Here is a 19,619-nt window from a genome sequence, read left to right as displayed (position 1 = left end):
TTGGGGGTGGAGGAGCAGAGCGGGTTGGGGTTGTGGCGTATGGGAGGTTGGGGGTGGAGGAGCGGAGCGGGGTGGGGTTGTGGCGTATGGGAGGTTGGGGGTGGAGGAGCGGAGCGGGGTGGGGTTGTGGTGTATGGGAGGTTGGGGGTGGAGGAGCGGAGCGGGGTGGGGTTGTGGCGTATGGGAGATTGGGGGTGGAGGAGCAGAGCGGGGTGGGGTTGTGGCGTATGGGAGGTTGGGGGTGGAGGAGCAGAGCAGGGTGGGGTTGTGGCATATGGGAGGTTGGGGGTGGAGGAGCGGAGCGGGGTGGGGTTGTGGCGTATGGGAGGTTGGGGGTAGAGGAGCGGAGCGGGGTGGGGTTGTGGCATATGGGAGGTTGGGGGTAGAGGAATGGAGTGGGGTGGGGTTGTGGCGTATGGGAGGTTGGGGGTAGAGGAATGGAGTGGGGTGGGGTTGTGGCGTATGGGAGGTTGGGGGTAGAGGAATGGAGTGGGGTGGGGTTGTGGCATATGGGAGGTTGAGGATGCATGGCAGGGTGGGAGTGGGCATGTGCAGTAAAGAGGGATGGGGGTGCAGTAGCAGGGTGGGAGAGGGAATGTGGTTGGGGATGTGGGTATGGGAGGGTGGGAATGCAGAGCAGGGTGGGGATGGGGGAGTGAGGTATGGGGGCTGGGGATGCTCTCATCCAGGTTGTGGAGGAGGGGGAAGAGCAGAGCCGGCGGGGGAGGGGCTGAGATATGGGGCAGCATGCAGGGCAGAGGAGGATCAGAGAGCCACACCTTCCCCACCCCTCATAGGCCAGTGCAGGCAGGGAGGGTTTAAAGCCAGTGCCTGGCAGGGAGGCAGGAGACTGGACCAGTTGAGGGGACAGAGCAAGCAGGGACCTGCTGGAGCTGGGTGAGTTGCTGCGCCCCATCCCTGGGAATTCCCAGCCCCGGGAGTCCACAGCCCAGAGCCCCCTGCTCCCTAGAGCGATCGTGGCCCTCTCCCAGCAGCCAGAGGCGCTGCCTGAGCTGGGGCAAACCCAGAACCACCCCAGAGAGCTACTGGGGGAGCCCCCATGGGTGTAGAGGGGTCACTCCCGATTCACGCCGGGGGAGGGGGCCAGCTTCACATTCTGCTGTGAGCTTGCTCTTGATTCATGCCGGGGGAGGGAGAGAAAGGAGCGTGAGTCCCAGGGAATGCAATGGGCTTACTCCTGATTTACAACAGAGGAGCAAGAGGGGAATCGGCCCCAGGGAGCCACTATGTTCCCCTCCTCCCCTGCCCCACCCGTGCCCCAGCCACCGGCCCGCTGCTCTGGGAGTGAAGGCTCTGAGGGTCCCATGGGGGAGGGAGTTGCTTGTGCAGATTTATCTGCCACTATCCCTGCTGGGATGTCTCAGGGGCTGGGTAACTGCTGGAGGCATTTGGGCTGGAGCTTCCCACCTTGGGGGGGCCTAGAGCCCGGTGAGCCCCAATGCCTGCAGTTACCAGCCTTTCCCCCAGCCTGGGAGCCCAAGCCAGCTGCTCCCAGGGGTGTCTAATTGCAGGGTAAACACACCCTGGGAGAGCACTGCCAAGGAGCTGCCTGCAGACAGTCATAGACTCCTAGGGCTGGCAGAGACCTCAGGAGTCATTGAGTCCAGCCTCCAGCCAAAAGCAGGACCAACCCCAACGAAATCATCCCAGGCAGGGCTTGGTGAAGCCGGGACTTAAAAACCTCAGAGCTGCAGATTCCACCCCCTCCCTAGGGGAAGCCATCCCAGAGCTTCCCCATCCGCCTAGTGAAATAGTTTTTCCTAATATCCAACCTAGACCTCCCCCACTGCAACTTGAGACCATTGCTCCTTGCTCTGCCATCAGCCACCACTGAGAACAGCCTCTCTCTATCCTCTGTGGAATCCCCCTTCAGGTAGCTGAAAGCTGCGATCAAATCCCCCCTCACTCTTCTCTCCAGCCTGCAGAGTCTCAGAAACACCGAGGTAGAGGCTGAGCGAGGGAGGTGGGCAGGAGTAGAAAGGAGAGCAGGTACTCTAGGTGTAGCTGCACCGATGGAGCGTGGCAGTGTGGACATGCCCCAGGGAGGAGAGCAGCAAGGAGCACAGCTCCAGCAGGTGAAGTGGAGAAGTGGAACCAGGCAAGGCAGGGTCACAATTTCAGACTTTGGTGTGGGAGTGCGGGGCGGGAGCTGTGAATGCCATGATGGAGGAGAAGAGAGTGAGAGTATGAGGGGGGCAGACTGAGAACAGGCTTCAGCAGTGTTACTGAGCATGCTCAGTAGAAGCCAAGAACCAAATAGGGCGAGGGGGAGCCAAACTCATCTGCCCTCTCCCACATGAATCATCTCTGTCCAGTGGCTACTAAGGCACAGGAAATTTCTACTATTTTAGCAGACAACTTAGCAGTTAGCTGGCAGGAGCACTGTAACCAATTCCTATATAAAATAAATAAATATGGGTATGTCTACACTACAAAGTTAGTTCGAACTAACAGACGTTAGTTCGAACTAACTTTCATAGGTGCTACACTAGCGCTCCGCTAGTTCGAATTTAATTCGAACTAACGGAGCGCTTCGGTCGAACTAGGTAATCCTCATTCCATGAGGATTAAGCCTAGTTCGAACTTACTAGTTCGAATTAAGGGCTGTGTAGCCCCTTAATTCGAACTAGTGGGAGGCTAGCCCTCCCCAGGTTTCCCCTGGTGGCCACTCTGGCCAACACCAGGGAAACTCTACTGCCCCCCTCCCGGCCCCGGACTCCTTAAAGGGGCACGGGCTGGCTACGGTGCCCGTGCCAGGTGCAAGCCTGCCAGCACCCAGCCAGCAGACCCTGCACCTGGCACGGATCGAGCCAGCCATCCGATGCCCCCCAGCCCTCCCCCTCTTCCTGGGACCAGGCTGGCAGCTCCCAGGAGCTTGCCTGGGACCGCAAGAGGCAGGCACCCGCCTGGGCTAGTGCAGACATCCACGACCTCCGCACTAGGCATAGGAAAGTGGCCGGCTAGGGCAGGAGAGCTGCCAGCCTGGCCACCCAGGAGCAGGTGTGCATGAAAATCAAGGGGGTCCACTGAGACCCCCGACCCTGAGCGCTGAGCTTACAATGGCCGTCCTGGGTCAGACCAAAGGTCCATCTAGCCCAGTAGCCTGTCTGCCGACAGCAGCCAACCCTAGGGACCCTGGAGGGGATGGACCGAAGACAGTGACCAAGCCATTTGTCTCGTGCCATCCCTCTCCAGCCTTCCACAAACCTTGGTCAGGGACACCATTTCTACCCCCTGGCTAATACCACTCCATGGACCCAACCTCCATGACTTGATCTCACTTCTCTTTAAACTCTGTTCTAGTTGTAGCCTTCACAGCCTCCTGCAGCAAGGAGTTCCACAGGTTGACTCTTTGCTTTGTGAAGAACAACTTTCTGTTACTAGTTTGAAGCCTGCTACCCATTCCTTTCCTTTGGTGTCCTCTAGTCCTTCTTTGTGGGAACTAACGAAGAACTTTTCTGTATGCACCCTCTCAACCCAACTCCTGCATTTAGAGACCTCTATCCTGTCCCCCCTCCGTCTCCTCTTGTCTAAGCTGAAAAGTCCCAATCTCTTTAGCCTCTCTTCATATGGGACCTGTTCCCAACCCCTGATCATTTTAGTTGCCCTCCCCTCTCCCAGCCTCTCTCTTCCCCTCTCCTACCTTCTTTTCCCAGTGTCCCCCAGTTTTGTTCAATAAAGACAGATTCCATTTTTGAACACAATTGTCCTTTATTTTGTATATCAAGAAAAGGGGCTAGGGAAGGGTAAGTGGAAGGAGGTGAGGGAGGAATGGGGCATGAGCCCCCGATGGGGAGGACTGGGCTGGCTCTGCGGGCTTTTGGGGTGGAAGCTCTCCTGCAGCCCCCCGATTACCCCCTCTCTCCAGATGGCAGCCTGCGGCAAGTGCAGCCGGGCTGATGGCCGAGTGGTGTGATGTGCCTAGTGTGGGTACTCCGGGTACTCCAAGCCAGGACTGCTTTGCAAGTGGGGCACCCCTGAGAACTGTCTGTCTGGGGTGGGGGTCGGGACCCTTTAAGCACAGCCCTCGGCTAGTCTGAGACAGCATCTCCACGCTCTAAGTCCTCCTCTGATGCCCTGCCAGCACTGCTTCTGGCCATCCTTAAGCCTGGTTCAGGGTCCACTTAATGTGGACATGCTAGTTCGAATTAGGAAAACGCTAATATTCTTTTAGTCTAGATCCGTTAGTTCGAATTAGCTTAGTTCGAATTAACTAATTCGAACTAAGTTAGTTCGAATTAACATTGTAGTGTAGACGTACCCTATTAGACTCACTTAGCTCTAACACTAGCATGTTCTGATAGCTTGTGGTAAGTCACTTAAGGGACACTGACAAAAAATATAGATGATAACATGAGCTTTCATCTGAAGAAATGGGTTGTTCCCATGAAGGCTCACGATACCTTCTACATGTTTTGTTCATCTTTAAGGTGCTGCTAGACTATTTGTTGTTTTTTAAGTTTTTCCAGTTGGAGACTAACTGAAACTTAAGGGGCGCTGACTACCCTTACAATTTTAATGTATATTCTAACTTTGTTGCTAACTCTGTGGAGAGAGACAGACCCCCAAAGGAGCCCTGGGCTCTATCTCAGCCCAGAAAGGGAGTGGAACAGGAGTGGCCTGAGGCCGGCTGTGGCAGCTGGCGCCCCAGGTGGAGCACGCGATCAGTGCCCACGCCTGCAGGGCCGTCAATGGCCTGACGTCATCAGCGGGCGCCCTGGGTGCTCCCGTGATGTCATCATCGGGTGACCCGGGTGGCGGTGCCCTAGGCAGCGGCTGAGTCCGCCTATAGCCACAGGCCGCCCCTGGAGTGGAGTCTAAGGGGCTACTGAGTGGGGAGGTACATTTCAGCTCTATGTAAGAACATAAGAATGGCCACACTGGGTCAGACCAATAGCCCTCCTAGCCTTGTATCCCGTCTTCCAACAGTGATCAAAGCCAGGTGCTTTAGAAGGAATAAACAGAAGAAGCAATTGTTAAATGATCTACCCCGTGTGCCCATTTTGCTTGTTTGAAATCTGCTGCCTATAAATTTAGTTGGTCAGCCTCTTGTGTTATGTTAGTGAAGGAATGAAGAACATTTCCTGATTCTATTTTTCCACGCCATTCATAATTTTCTAGCCCTCTAAGGGTATGTCTACACTAGCCCCCTAGTTCGAACTAGGGAGGCTAATGTAGGCATTCGAAGTTGCAAATGAAGCCTGGGATTTAAATATCCCGGGCTTCATTTGCATCTTCCCGGGCGCCACCATTTTTAAAAGTCCCTTAGTCTGAACTCAGTGCCCGCGGCTACACGCAGCACGGAGTAGGTAGTTCGAATTAGGATCTCTAAATCAAACTACCGTTACTCCTCCCCCCACCTTTCAGCCATTTCTTTTCCAAGCTGACAAGTCCCAGTCTTGTTAACATCTTCTCATATGGAAGCTGTTCCTTACTCCTAATATTTTTTGTTCCCTTTCTGTACCTTTTCCAAACCCCATAGATATTTTTTTAGATGGAGTGATGAGATCTGCATACAGTATTCAAGACGTGGGCATACCATGGCTTTATATGGCATTCTGGTATTTTATCTTATTAGCTATTCCTTTCCTAATGATCCCCAATATTCTGTTAGCTTTTGAGTTTTTAGACTGCCACTGCACATTGAAGAGATGTTTTCAGGATTTCAAGATCTTTTTTTTGAGTAGTAACAGCTTGTGGCATAGTGGGGATTGTGTTCGCTCTGTTTGCTTGTTATATTGTATGATTCCTATTGCATAAGAACATAAGAACGGCCGTACTGGGTCAGACCAAAGGTCCATCTAGCTCAGTAGCCTGTCTGCCGACAGTGGCCAGTACCAGGTACCCCAAAGAAGGTGGACCGAAGACAATGATCAAGAGATTTGTCTCCTGCCATCCTTCTCCAGCCTCTGACGAACAGAAGCCAGGGACACCATTTCTAATAGCCTTTTATGGACCTAACCTCCATGAAATTATCTAGCTTCTCTTTAAACTCTGTTATAGTCCTAGCCTTCACAGCCTCCTCTGGCAAGGAGTTCCACAGGTTGACTACACCCTGTGTGAAGAAGAACTTTCTTTTATTAGTTTTAAACCTGCTACCCATTCATTTCATTTGGTGTCTTCTAGTTCTTCTATTATGGGAACCAATAAATAACTTTATCCGCCCTTGCCACACCATTCATGATTTCATATACCTCTATCATATACCCCCTCAGTCTCATCTTTTCTAAACGGAAAAGTCCCAGTCCCCTTAACCTCTCTTCATATGGGACCCGTTCCAAACCCCTAATCATTTTAGTTGCCCTATTCTGAACCCTTGCCAAGGCCAAAATATCTTTTTTGAGGTGAGGAGACCACATCTGTACACAGTACTCAAGATGTGGGCATACCATAGTTTTATACAGGGGCAGTAAGATATTCTGGGTCTTATTTTCTATCTCTTTCTTAATAATTCCTAGCATCCTATTTGCCTTTTTGACCATGGCTGCACACTGCGTGGAAGTTTTCAGAGAACTATCCACGATAACTCATCTCTTTCCTGATTTGTCGTAGCCAAATTAGCCCCCATCATACTGTATGTATAGTTGGGGTTATTTATCCCGATGTGCATTACTTTACACTTATCCACGTTAAATTTCATTTGCCATTTTGTTGCCCAATCACTCAGGGTATGTCTACACTACCCTCCTAGTTCGAACTAGCGGGGTAATGTAGGCATACCGCACTTGCAAATGAAGCCCGGGATTTGAATTTCCCGGGCTTCATTTGCATAAGTGGGGCACCACCACTTTTAAAACCCCGCTGGTTCAAACCCCGTGCAGCGCGGCTACACGGGGCACGAACTAGGTAGTTCGAACTAGGCTTCCTAGTTCGAACTACCGTTACTCCTCATTCCACGAGGAGTAACGGTAGTTCGAACTAGGAAGCCTAGTTCGAACTACCTAGTTAGTGCCCCGTGTAGTGCTGCACGGGGTTCGAACCAGCGGGGTTTTAAAAATGGCGGCTCCCCGCTTATGCAAATGAAGCCCGGGAAATTCAAATCCCGGGCTTCATTTGCAAGTGTGGTATGCCTACATTACCCCGCTAGTTCGAACTAGGAGGGTAGTGTAGACATACCCTCAGTTTGGTGAGATCTTTTTGGAGTCACTCACAGTGTGCTTCTGTCTTGACTATCCTAAACAGTTTGGTATCATCCGCAAACTTTACCACCTCACTGCTTACCTCTGTCTCCAGATCATTTATGAATAAATTGAAAAGGATTGGTCCCAGGACTGACCCTTGGGGGACACCACTAGTTACCCCTCTCCATTCTGAAAATTTACCATTTATTCCTACCTTTTGTTTCCTGTCTTTTAACCAGTTCTCAATCCAAGAAAGGACCTTCCCTCTTATTCAATGGCAATGTAATTTGCGCAAGAGCCTTTGGTGAGCCTAGTCAAAGGCTTTCTGAAAATCTAAGTATACTATATCTACTGGATCCGCCTAGTCTGCATGTTTGTTAACCCCATCAAAGAACTCTAATAGATTAGTAAGACAGGATTTCCCTTTACAGAAACCATGTTGACTTTTGTCCAACAAATTATGTTTTTCTACACGCCTCACAATTTTATTCTTTACTATTGTTTCGACTAATTTGCCTGGTACTGAAGTTAGACTTACCGGTCTGTAATTGCCAGGATCACCTCTAACGCCCATTTTAAATATTGGTGTCACGTTGGCTACCTTCCAGTCATTAGGTATGGAAGCCGATTTAAAGAATAGGTTACAAACCACAGATAATAGCTCAGCAATTTCCCATTTGAGTCCCGGAGATTTGTTAACATTAAGTTTTTCTATTTGTTCCAAAACCTCCTCTAATGATACTTCAATCTGGGACAATTTCTCAGATTCATCGCCCACAAAGGACGGTGCAGATTTGGGAATCACCCTAACGTCCTCAGCCGTGAAGACTGAAGCAAAGAAATCATTTAGTTTCTCCACAATGGCTTTATCGTCCTTGATTGCTCCTTTTATAGCTCGATCGTCTAGGGGATCCACAGGTTTTTTAGCAGGCTTCCTGCTTCTAATGTACTTAAAAAAATTTTGATATTTCTTTTTGAGTTTTTGGCTAGCTGTTCCTCAAAATCTTTTTTTGCTTTTCTTATTACATTTTTACACTTGATTTGACAGTGTTTATGTTCCTTTCTATTTATCGCTCTAGGATTGGACTTCCACTTCTTAAAAGATACCTTTTTGTCCCTCACTGCTTCTTTTACATGGTGGTTAAGCCACGGTGAATCTTTTTAGGTTTTTTAATTTGGAGTATACATTTAAGTTGGGCCTCTATTATGATGTCTTTAAAAAGTTTCCATGCAGCTTGTAGGGATTTGGCTCTCGTCATTGTGCCTTTTAATTTCTGTTTAACTAGCCTCCTCATTTTTGTGTAATTCCCCTTTTTGAAATTAAATGCCAGAGTGCTGGACTGCTGAGGTGTTCCTCCCACCACAGGAATGTTAAATGTTATTATATTATGTTCACTATTTCCAAGCTGTCCTGTAACGGTTATCTTTTGGACCTGATCCTGCCCTCCACTCGGGACTAAATCCTCTCCCCTCCTCTCTTTCTGACTACAGCTTAGAGAATGTCTATCAATGGAGTCTCCTCTAAGAAAAGTCTCCATCTGATTTACGTGCATCTCCACACCAATCGGCTTTCCCCCATCTCTTAGTTTAAAAACTGGTCTACGGCCTTTTTAATGTTCAGTGCCAGCAGTCTGGTTCCACCCTGGTTTAGGTGGAGCCCATCCTTCCTGTATAGGCTCCCCCTCTCCCAAAAGTGTCCCCAGTTCCTAATAAAGTCAAATCCCTCTTCTCTACACCATCATCTCATCCACGCATTGAGACTCTGAAGCTCTGCCTACCTATCTGGCCCTGCGCGTGGAACTGGAAGCATTTCCGGGAATGCCATCATAGAGGTCCTGGATTTCAGTCTCTTTCCTAGCAACCTAAATTTGGCCTCCAGGACATCTCTCCTACCCTTCCCTACGTCACTGGTACCTACATGTACCTCGACCACCGGCTCCTCCTCAGCACTACACATAAGTCTATTTAGATGCCTCGATAGATCCACAACCTTCACACCAGGCAGGCAAGTGACCATGCAGTTCTCCTGGTCATCACAAACCCAACTATCTATGCTTCTAATGATCAAATCACCCACTACTAACACCTGCCTCTTCCTAACAACTGGCGTTCCTTCCCCCTCATAGGTATCCTCAATGCAAGAGGATACCACAACATCTTCTGGAAGGAGGGTCCCAACTACGGGATGGTTTCCCTCTGTTCCCATTGAGTGCTCTGTTCCCTTGAGACTTTCATCCTCTTTAAGAGCACTGGGGCCCTCAGACTGGAGGTGGGACAGTACTATAGTGTCCAATGAAAGTCTCATCAACATAGCTCTCTACCTCCCTTAGCTCCTCCAGTTCAGCCACCCTGGCATCCAAAGCCTGAACTCAGTCTCTGAGGGTCAGGAGCTCCTTGCAACAGGTGCACACATACGCCACCCGCCCAAAGGGCAGGTAATCATACATGTGACACTCGACGCAATAAACAGGATAGCCCCCGCTCTGCTGCTGGGCTTCTGTCTCCATTTTTCTTATGAATAAGTTTAAGTCTAAACTGGGTTTATTAAATGTCTAGAATATAGATGATAAAAGTTATGTTTAAAGAAGGTCAGAAGTCACTAGTGCTCTCTAACCTCCCCCTCTAAACTCCCTCTCCAAACTCCCTGTTAGCTGCTCCTGTTCGCAAGCATGATTCCTACTGTCCTGTGCTGTTCTGTTGTAACCCCAACAGGGCACTGCACTGGTGCCTGGCTGGGGATGAGAATGTTGATTGTGGCTGTCTTGGAGTGGGAGGCTGCTCCAGGCTGCCCCATCTTAGCATGTACATAATGGCTCAGGCTCTCTTGTAACTTGAGCCTAGGTGGGGGGAGTAAAAAGGTAACACTTTTTGCCCAGGAATCTGAACAAAGGAGGAGGCGGGGCTGCCATCAGGGTTGGGATGGACTGTGGAGTGTGCAAGTCCTCTTGGCTAGCAGAGGATGTAGGGAGGGGGCCCAGCGCATTGGCTTTGGGTCCCCCTCTCCCCAAGTTGGATTGTACTGGTTGCTTCTGATTCCTCTGTTAACAACAACTCTGTGCTATGCTGTGTCCCTGTCAAGGAATAAGCCTTCTGTTCTATGTGCTGGCTGAGAGTTGCATCTGGCTGCAGATGGGGGTGCAGGGCCCAGGAACTCCCCCATACTCCATAACACAGCTATTTTAGACCCAATCATTTTTGTATCTATATTCAAGATTATTTTGTCCCACGGGCATTACTTTGCACTTATAATCAGTGAATTCCATCTTGTGTTACCCAATTACTTGGTTTTGTGAGGTCCCTTTGTATCTCTTGCAGTCAGCTTTGGATTAGTCCCTGTTCACCCTTTTTCAAGAACATTTATGAGAAGTTTAACAGCAGTGATCCAAATGCAGATCCCAGCAGCACAACACTCATTCCTACTTCTCCTCCACACAATTTTTAATTGGAGGACCCGGCAATGTTTTCACGGTGATCTAACAATCCTTCAGTTACTGGACTGCCCAGCCCTTTGTTACTCTTAATCACCTGCCTTCCTCTGTTTATAACAAACTCCCTGCCTCAAAGGCAAAGCTGCAAGCAGCTCAAACTCTGTTGCATTTAAGAGCTGCCTCTGGAGCCAGGGTGTGGGCTTTAAGCAGACCTCAAGTATGAAATCCAGGGGTTCAACTCTGGGATGGGGGCTACTTCATCCCCTAAGCCCCTAGAATGGTGCCCTTGAAGCCGGACAAGAAGGACTTTGGGAAGCAGCTGGCTCCAGGTGCCTAATGGGACAGTGAGGTTTATTTAAGTTGGTCAGAGCAGGGTGGCAGATACAGTAAGTGAGGTGTTAGGGGAGCTCTCAGGGAAGGCCCTTGTGGAGAAGCTCAAGGCATTCTTGGCTTTGGTCTGCGATGCGGGGGAGAGGCCACCCCAGGGCTATGCTTTTGGGGATCAGGGGTTAGTGCTGACCCACACTGATGGGTCTGTAGCAGAGATCCTGTCACTAACTGATTAAATAAACAGTCAGAAGTCACCAGGAGCAGCTGGGATTCCCCCAAGAGTTCTGAAATTGCAGAACTGCTACCCATTGTGTGTGACCCATGGCTATAAGCACCCCGGGGCCCAATGACTAGAGGGAAGCTCTTGGCACCGAGTCACAGTCCAGAGGAGATAGAATCATAGTGTTGACAGAGACCTCTGAAGGTCAGCATGATCCTGGGAGTGACAGGCTTGTGAGTTCAACCTCAGCACCGGGCACTTGGATAAGAAAGAATGGAAATGCCAGAATCAGTTGGTTGGGGAAAAGTCAGCATGGAATTCTTGGAATTCTTGAAGGGAGCCAAACAAACATGTAGACAAGAGGATCCAGTGGACATGGAGTACTTAGACCTTCAGAAAGCGTCTTACACAAGGTGCCATGGATAAGAGCGAAGATCCTCTAGTGGATCTGTAACTGATTAAAAGAGGGGAAGCAAAGGGCAGCAATAAAAGCACAATTTTCAGCGAGGAGAGAGGGAAATACCAGGTTCCCCAGGGACCTGTACTAGCACCAGCACAGACCAACGCATTCACAAATGGGCTTGAAAATGGGCTGAGCAGTGAGGTGGCACAGTCTGCAGATAACACAAAATTACTGAAGCTAGGAAAAACAAAAGCCACCTGAGAAGATTTACAAAGGCCTCTCACAAAACAGGGAGACTTGGCAACCCAATGGCAGCTGAAATTAAATATTGATAAAGGCAAAGAAATGCATTTTGGAGAATATAGAATCATAGACTCATAGGACTGGATGAGACCTCAGGAGGCATCGAGTCCAGATCCCTGCCCAAGGCAGGACCAACCCTAACTAAATGCTTAAGCTGGAAATTAAAAACATCTAGGGATGAAGATTCTACCACCTCCCTAGGGAACCCACCCCAGTGCTTCCCCACTCTGCTAGGGAAGTAGTTTTCCTAATATCCAAGTTAGATGTCCCTCATTGCAATTTGAGACCATTGCTCCTTGTTCTGCCTTCCATCAGCCTCTCTCCATCCTCTTTGGAACCTCCCTTCATGTAGTTGAAGGCTGCTATCAACCCACCCCCCGCCCCCGCCCAACTCTTCTCTTCTGTAGACTAAATAAGTCCAGATCCCTCAACCTCTCCTTGTAGGTCATGTGCTCCAGCCCCCTCATCATTTGTGTTGCTTTCCACTGGACTTTCTCCAATGCATCCACATCCTTTCTATAGTGGGGAACCAGAACTGGACACAATACTCCAGGGCTACTTCTACACTGGCCCCTTTTCCGAAAGGGGCATGCTAATTTCACAGGTCGTAATAGGGAAATCCGCGGGGGATTTAAATTTAAATAACATTTAAATAAAAATGTCCGCCGTTTTTTTCCGGCTTTTAGAAAAGCCTGAAAAGAACGTCTACACTGGCCCCGATCCTCCGGAAAAAAGCCCTTTTCCAGAGGATCTCTTAGTCCTACTTCAAAGTAGGAATAAGAGATCCTCCGGAAAAGGGCTTTTTTCCGGAGGATCGGAGCCAGTGTAGACGTTCTTTTCTGGCTTTTCTAAAAGCCGGAAAAAAGCGGCGGACATTTTTATTTAAATGCCACGGGGGATATTTAAATCCCCCGCGGATTTCCCTATTATGACCTGTGAAATTAGCATGCCCCTTTCGGAAAAGGGGCCAGTGTAGACGAGCCCCAGATGTGGCTGCACCAGTGCTGAATAAAGGGGAATAATCACTTCCCTAGATCTGCTGGAAATGCTCCTACTAATGCAACCTAATATGCCATTAACCCCCTGTAGTCTTGGCTACAAGGGCGCAATGTTGGCTCATATCCAGCTTCTTATCCACTGTAATTCCCAGGCCCTTTTCTGCTGAACTGCTACTTAGCCAGTCAGTCCCCAGCCTGTAACAATGTTTGGGATTGTTCTGTCCCAAGTGAAGGACTCTGCACTTGTTCTTATTGAACCTCATCAGATTTCTTTTGTCCCAAACCTATAATTTGTCCAGGTCAGTGTTTCTCAATCAGTGGTACGAGAACCTTTAGGGGTACTCAAGAGAAGTCTAGGGCAACGGGTGGTCCATCAACACAAGTGAAATTTGGAGAAAACTGAATTTTTGTTTTAAGTTTTACAGCACTTCATTATGTTTGTACTTTTTACACCCAAAAATATCATCGACCACCCGGCTACAATTAAATTATTTAAACAAATGTGTTGCAATGGTAGAAAAAAAAAGTGTGTCTGAAAACTGTAGGGCTATGTCTATACTGCCTTCTTTTTCAACAAAAGTTTATGCAAATGAAGCGTGGATTCATTCTCCTTGGAATTATTAGGAATTAGATAGAAAATAAGACCCAGAATATTTTACTGCCCCTGTATAAAACTATGGTACGCCCACATCTGGAATACTGTGTACAGATGTGGTCTCCTCACCTCAAAAAAGATATTTTGGCCTTGGAAAGGGTTCAGAAAAGGGCAACTAAAATGATTAGGGGTTTGGAGCGGGTCCCATATGAGGAGAGGTTAAAGCAACTGGGACTTTTCAGTTTAGTAAAGAGGAGACTGAGGGGGGATATGATAGAGGTCTATAAAATCATGAGTGGTGTGGAGAAGGCCGATACAGAAAAGTTATTTATTAGTTCCCTAAATAGAAGAACTAGAGGACACCAAATGAAATGAATGGGTAGCAGGTTTAAAACAAATAAAAGAAAGTTCTTCTTCACACAGCGTGTAGTCAACCTGTGGAACTCCTTGCCAGAGGAGGCTGTGAAGGCTGGGACTATAATATAGTTTAAAGAGAAGCTAGATAATTTCATGGAGGTTAGGTCCATAAAAGGCTATTAGCCAGGGGATAAAATGGTGTCCTCGGCCTCTGTTTTTCAGAGGCTGGAGAGAGATGGCAGGAGACAAATCGCTCGATCATTGTCTTCGGTCCACCCTCTCTGGGGCACCTGGTGCTGGCCACTGTCGGTAGATAGGATACTGGGCTAGAAGGAGCTTTGGTCTGACCCAGTACAGCCGTTCTTATGTTCTTATGGATTAGCATATTACTATGCTTCATTTTGCATAATTAATTAGGAGGCTTTTCGCACAAGAGGTTTTTGCGCAAAAAGGAGCTGTCTACACATCTCCTTTTTGCGCAAAAACCCCCTCTTGTGCAAGAACCGTTCTTCCTGAAAAAGAACGATGACCTCGATTTTCTATCCACCTTACAGTCCATTTATCCAATCCGTACTTCTTTCACTTGCAGGCAAGAATACCATGGCAGACCATAGCAAAAGCTTTACTAAAGTGAAGGTACATCATGTCCCTGGCCTTTCCCATGTTGACACAGCCAGTCACCTCATCATAGAAGCTAATCAGATTGGTCAGGCTGACTTGCCCTTTGTGAATCCATGTTGACTATTCCTGATCACTTTTCCCTCTTCCAAATGCCTAAAAAGCCTTTCCACGAACCCTGCTCCTAGAAACCCAGCACCCCCTGCTGGGACCCCACCCTGCTTCTGCAGCCCAGTGCCCTTGCTCCCTGGAGCATAGGCTTCCAGCTGAGCCCCCTGAAGCATGATGCCCCCGAGTATCATGCTAGGTCCAGCACTGATGCGGGGAGGGCTGTCTCTACCCCAGGCTGGCCATGGCGTGTGAGTACTTCTCCCACAGCGGGGTGTTGTTCCCAAGTCGTGATTATTCCTCAGAGGCTCTGAGCTACTTGGAGAATGAATTCCAGGTTCGGGATGACGACATCTTCAGCATCACCTACCCCAAGTCAGGTACGGAGGCAGCGGGAGGGAGAACAGCAGGGGATGGGGAGGTGGGGAGCTGAGGACAGGGCTCCTAGTCCAGGAAACACTAGCTGGAAGGCTGCAATGTCACACCCCTTAATTTCCCAGATGCCAGAGCCCAGGAACACTCCCCCTGGGAGTGCTCCCCCTCTGGCACTAGGCTGGCTCTCTGCAGATGGACTGATCACAGGGTTCCCCAGAGCTGCCCCCAGGTCTAGAGACGCTTGGCAAAGCAAAACGAGAGCTTCTGAGTTCATTTCTCTAGTCTGTTCATCTCAGTGCAGGTAGGGGGGCTGGAGCCGGGATTCCTGGCTTCTCTCCCCAGCCCTGAGAGTGGAGGGGACCGAGTGGGTGGAGGGAGTGTTCCAGCCCCTTTAACCCTTTCACCCCCAGGCACTAACTGGATGCTGGAGATCCTGAGTCTGATCCGTTGTGATGGAGACCCTGGCTGGGTGCGCAGTGTGCTGAGCTGGCATCGGGTACCCTGGATAGAATCCCACGAGGGTCTGGAGGCTGCCCTGAAATACCCTTCCCCCCGATTGCTCTGCTCCCACCTGCCCATCCAGCTCTTCCCCAAGTCCCTGCAGGGCTCCAAGGCCAAGGTGAGAGTCAGGAGGGCAGGGGCTGCGGGTCGCCAGCAGGGCTGTGCGACATGGGGTGAATCCAGGGCTGCTGGGTGCGAGTTACACAAGGACACACAACTGGCCCCTGTGGGCAAAGAGCTGCCAGCCGGAGGTGGGGCAGTGAGAGCCCTGGGTTGGTGGCTAATTACCAGATTCCCCTTCCCCCGATTCTACAGCGCTGACCCCCCTCTTGCTCCCTTATTCTGGTCTGATCCCCCATCTCCTCCCTGCAGATTATCTACACCCTGCGCTGCCCCAAGGATGTGCTGGTCTCGTTCTACCACTTCTCCCAGGTTTGTCGCTTCTTGAAGACCCCGGAATCCCTGGGCTCCTTCCTGGAGGATTTCCTGAGTGGGAATGGTGAGCAGCATCCCAAGCCCTGGTCCTCCTGAGGCGAGGGAGACACAGACAAGCCTGCCCCTCCCAACTCCTGGGCTCCCAGTGAGTCACTGATGTGATCCAGTTAGTGCATCCCCAGCCAGCTCTGAGCTGCCCTTTGCTCAGAGCTGAGCACAGCTCAGAGCCCCACCAGAACCAGAGATCTGCAAATGACTCTAACTACTAGACACTACTCCCCTCCCAGTGCCAGGATAGAACCCAGGCACACTGACTCCCAGGCTCCTACTGACCCTGGCAGACCGGCGTGAAGGGGCTGGGTGGTGCTGGCCCTGGGGTCAGCATGCCTCTCTCCTCTGCACAGTGGTTTATGGCTCCTGGTTCGACCACATCACTGGCTGGCTGGGGATGAAGGGTAGTGAGAACTTCTTCTCCATCACCTACGAGGAGCTGCAGCAGGTAGGGAAACCCCACGCCTCAGGCCAGGCCCACACATAGCCCTACTGCTGCCCTGGCCCACACATAGCCCTGTCCTGACCAGGCCCACGCATAGCTCCACCGCTGGCCAGGCCCACGCACAGCTCTGCCCCTGGCCAGGCCCACCCACAGCTCCACCCCTGGCCAGGTGCACGCACAGCTCTGCCCCTAGGCACCCACCCACAGCCCTGCCCTGGCCAGTCCCACAAATAGCCCCATCCCGAACATGCCATAATTTGCTCCATCCAGGACACACCGACACACAGCCTTACCACTGGCCAGGCCCACACATAGACCCATCCAGGGGGCTTGATCCAGACACTCGCAGCTGGGGCTGAAAGCAAGTGGGTGTTCTGGGGTGCAGCAGACCCCGCCTGCCTAGGCTTCAACATTGGTTTTCTGGGAGTCGGCTCTACCTGGCTTATGTTTCTCCGCCCCTTCCAGCCAGCACCTGGCAGATTCTGTGACCCCTGGTGGCTGACCTGCCACTTAACCCAGGTGCTCTGCCCTTTGGAGTCTGTCCCTCTGTGCCCAGTGTGGAGCAGTTACCTGCAGGGGGCCAATGGAGCCCCCTGAACTCAGTACCCCCCTTCATGGCAGCCGATGTCTCCACCAGGACCCACAGGGCAGCGTGCGGAGAATCTGCCACTTCCTGGGGAAGGAGCTGAGTGAGGAGCAAGTGGCTTCGGTGGTGGAGAACGCCTCCTTCCAGAGCATGAAGGGGAACAAGATGTCCAACTTCTCCCAGCTGTCAGACAAGTACATGGACCACCAACTGGGGGCACTGTTGAGGAAAGGTGAGCCCAGGGCTGGGCTAGCAGCCTGCTTTGAGTAAGGAGTGAGGGGCACCAGTGGCGCTGTGGAGAAGGGCTCAGGGCAGGTACGGCAGGGGCTGCGGGTTGGTAGTGAGGGGCTGGGTGGCAGGGGCTGTAGGTCAGGAGTGAGGGGCACCTCAAGTCATGTCCCCTGTGTTTTTCAGGGATCTGCGGCGACTGGAGGAACCATCTCTCAGAGGCGCAGAGCCAGCGATTTGACACTGTTTACCAGGAGTGGATGCAGGGGCTGGGCATGACCTTCCCCTGGGACTGAGGGCTGGGCAGTTACTCGGCATTGTAGTGCACGGGATGGGCAAGCAAAGCTGCCCCCCCCCCCCCCATTGGCTTGTAGTGCTTTGTGCCCAATGTATCCCTCCCTGCAGCTTTGTACCCTGTCCACAGAGCTGTCTGATGGCCCTATGCTCCTTCCTGTCTGCCCCCCCAGTACACCGGCCTGTGATACCCACCTATGCTGGGCTTCTTGTGCCCCAGAAGATACCCCTGGGGCAGCAGCACTAGAGTCTCAGCAAAAGGCAGTCAGAGCTGCAGGGACATGTGTCCTGCAGGGGTCAGCACCTACCCCTGGGCACCCACAGGCCAGGTCTGATCCCATGCCTAGGGGGCAGCACGGGCACACACACACATATGCACAGAAACACACACACACGCACACTCATACACAAATATATTTGCTCACATACTTATACACACACTCATGCACAAATATATTCTCACACAAACACACTCATACACAAATATACTCGTGCATATACACAAACATTCTCACCCATACACAAATATACGCTTGCACACACACATGTCTATACACAAATACACTCACACACAGAAATGCAAACACACACACACACACACCTATACAAAAATATACTCGCACATACACAAACACTCACATGCACACACAAAGACACAAATACACATATGCAAACACACACATACAGACGCAAATATACTCACTCATACAAACATTCACATAGACACATACACACACATATGCATACATGCACATACAAATACTCACTCACATGTACACACACTCAAACGCAGACCCATACACAAATATACTCACATACACACACACACACTCACACAGACACATTCACAAACACACACAAACACAAATACACTTGCTTACACATATGCAGGCGCACACACGCACGCTCCAATGCTGATGAATGGGTCCATGCAAACCCTCCGTGTCACCGGGTAAATGGTTCCATTCCTGTGGGGAACGTTCCTAGCTTCTCAACATTCCAGGGGGACTGGCTAGTGAAGGGATCTGAGTCCTCGCTCCAGCTCCTGGTGCCCAGAGTCCTGCCCCCGAGGGCTCCCCTTCCTCTCGCCCATGGCAGAGTCCTCAGCATCCCACCAAGGCCTAGTTCCTTAGGCCGGGGTCAGGGCACGGGTGCAAATATGGCCGCTTCAGAGAAAGGAGCTGAGTGAGAAGCAAGCAGCCACGGTTGCCCAGCTGCTCATCCTCCTGTGGTCCCTGGACCCACCCAACCCCAACTCCGATGAGGTCCCCACACCCAAGGTGGCCCATCTAGCCACCCCCCCACACCTCTTCCAGCCCTGAGCCCCACCCATCCTCCAGGTTATGAGTCCCCCTCCCCCTGCCCATCTTTTCTTAATGTTACATTAATACAGACCTCTTGTTTTTCAAAAACAAACAGGTGTGTTTATTGAGAGGTCAGGGAAAGGGTGAAGGGAGGGGTTGTGGTGGGGAAGGGATAGGGCCACAAGCCAGAGTTGTCCTTGTTGAACCTCATCAGGTTTCTTTTGTCCCAAACTTTTAATCTGTCTAGGGGTACGTCTACACTACAACGTTAATTCGAACTAAGCTAATTCGAACTAACGGATCCAGACTAAAAAACTAGTTCGAATTAGCGTTTTGCTAATTCGAACTAGCATGTCCACACAGAGTGGACCCTGAACTGGGCTTAAGGATGGCCGGAAGCAGTGCCGGCAGGGCATCAGAGGAGGACTTAGAGCGTGGAGATGCTGTCTCAGGCTAGCCGAGGGCTGCGCTTAAAGGGACCCGACCCCCACCCCGGACAGACAGTTCTCAGGGGTGCCCCGCTTGCAAAGCAGTCCTGGCTTGGAGTGCCCGGAGTGCCCACACTGGGCACATCACACCACTCGGCCATCAGACCGGATCCACGTGCCGCAGGCTGCCATCTGGGGAGAGGGGGCAATTGGGGGACTGCAGGAGAGCTTCCACCCCCAGAAGCCCACAGAGCCAGCCCAGTCCTCCCCATCGGGGGCTCGTGCCCCAGTCCTCCCTCACCTCCTTCCACTTACCCTTCCCTAGCCCCTCTTCTTGATGTACAAAATAAAGGACACGTGTGTTCAAAAATAGAAACTCTGTTTATTTAACAAAACTCGGGGAAACTGGGAAAAGGAGGTGGGAGAGGGGAAGAGAGAGGCTGGGAGAGGGGAGAGGGAAAACTGGGAGG

At 51.0% G+C, this 19,619-nt stretch overlaps 1 protein-coding gene across 1 annotated transcript; it reads left to right on the top strand.

Annotated features, from left to right (window-relative positions):
• Positions 1-772: 772 nt before the first annotated feature.
• Positions 773-19,552, top strand: LOC102459302 (sulfotransferase 2B1-like). Its single transcript, XM_025182659.2, has 7 exons — positions 773-897; positions 14,740-14,882; positions 15,288-15,496; positions 15,751-15,877; positions 16,218-16,312; positions 16,947-17,127; positions 17,310-19,552. Exons 2-7 carry the CDS (start codon positions 14,747-14,749, stop codon positions 17,417-17,419), a joined length of 858 nt encoding a protein of 285 aa, XP_025038444.2. The 5' UTR covers positions 773-897; positions 14,740-14,746; the 3' UTR covers positions 17,420-19,552.
• Positions 19,553-19,619: the final 67 nt, after the last annotated feature.

Source organism: Pelodiscus sinensis, chromosome 24, assembly GCF_049634645.1.
Source record: "Pelodiscus sinensis isolate JC-2024 chromosome 24, ASM4963464v1, whole genome shotgun sequence".
Taxonomy (NCBI): Eukaryota; Metazoa; Chordata; order Testudines; family Trionychidae; genus Pelodiscus; species Pelodiscus sinensis.
Note: the sequence above shows the minus strand (reverse complement) of the source record. Positions and strands in the feature narration are given on the sequence as shown.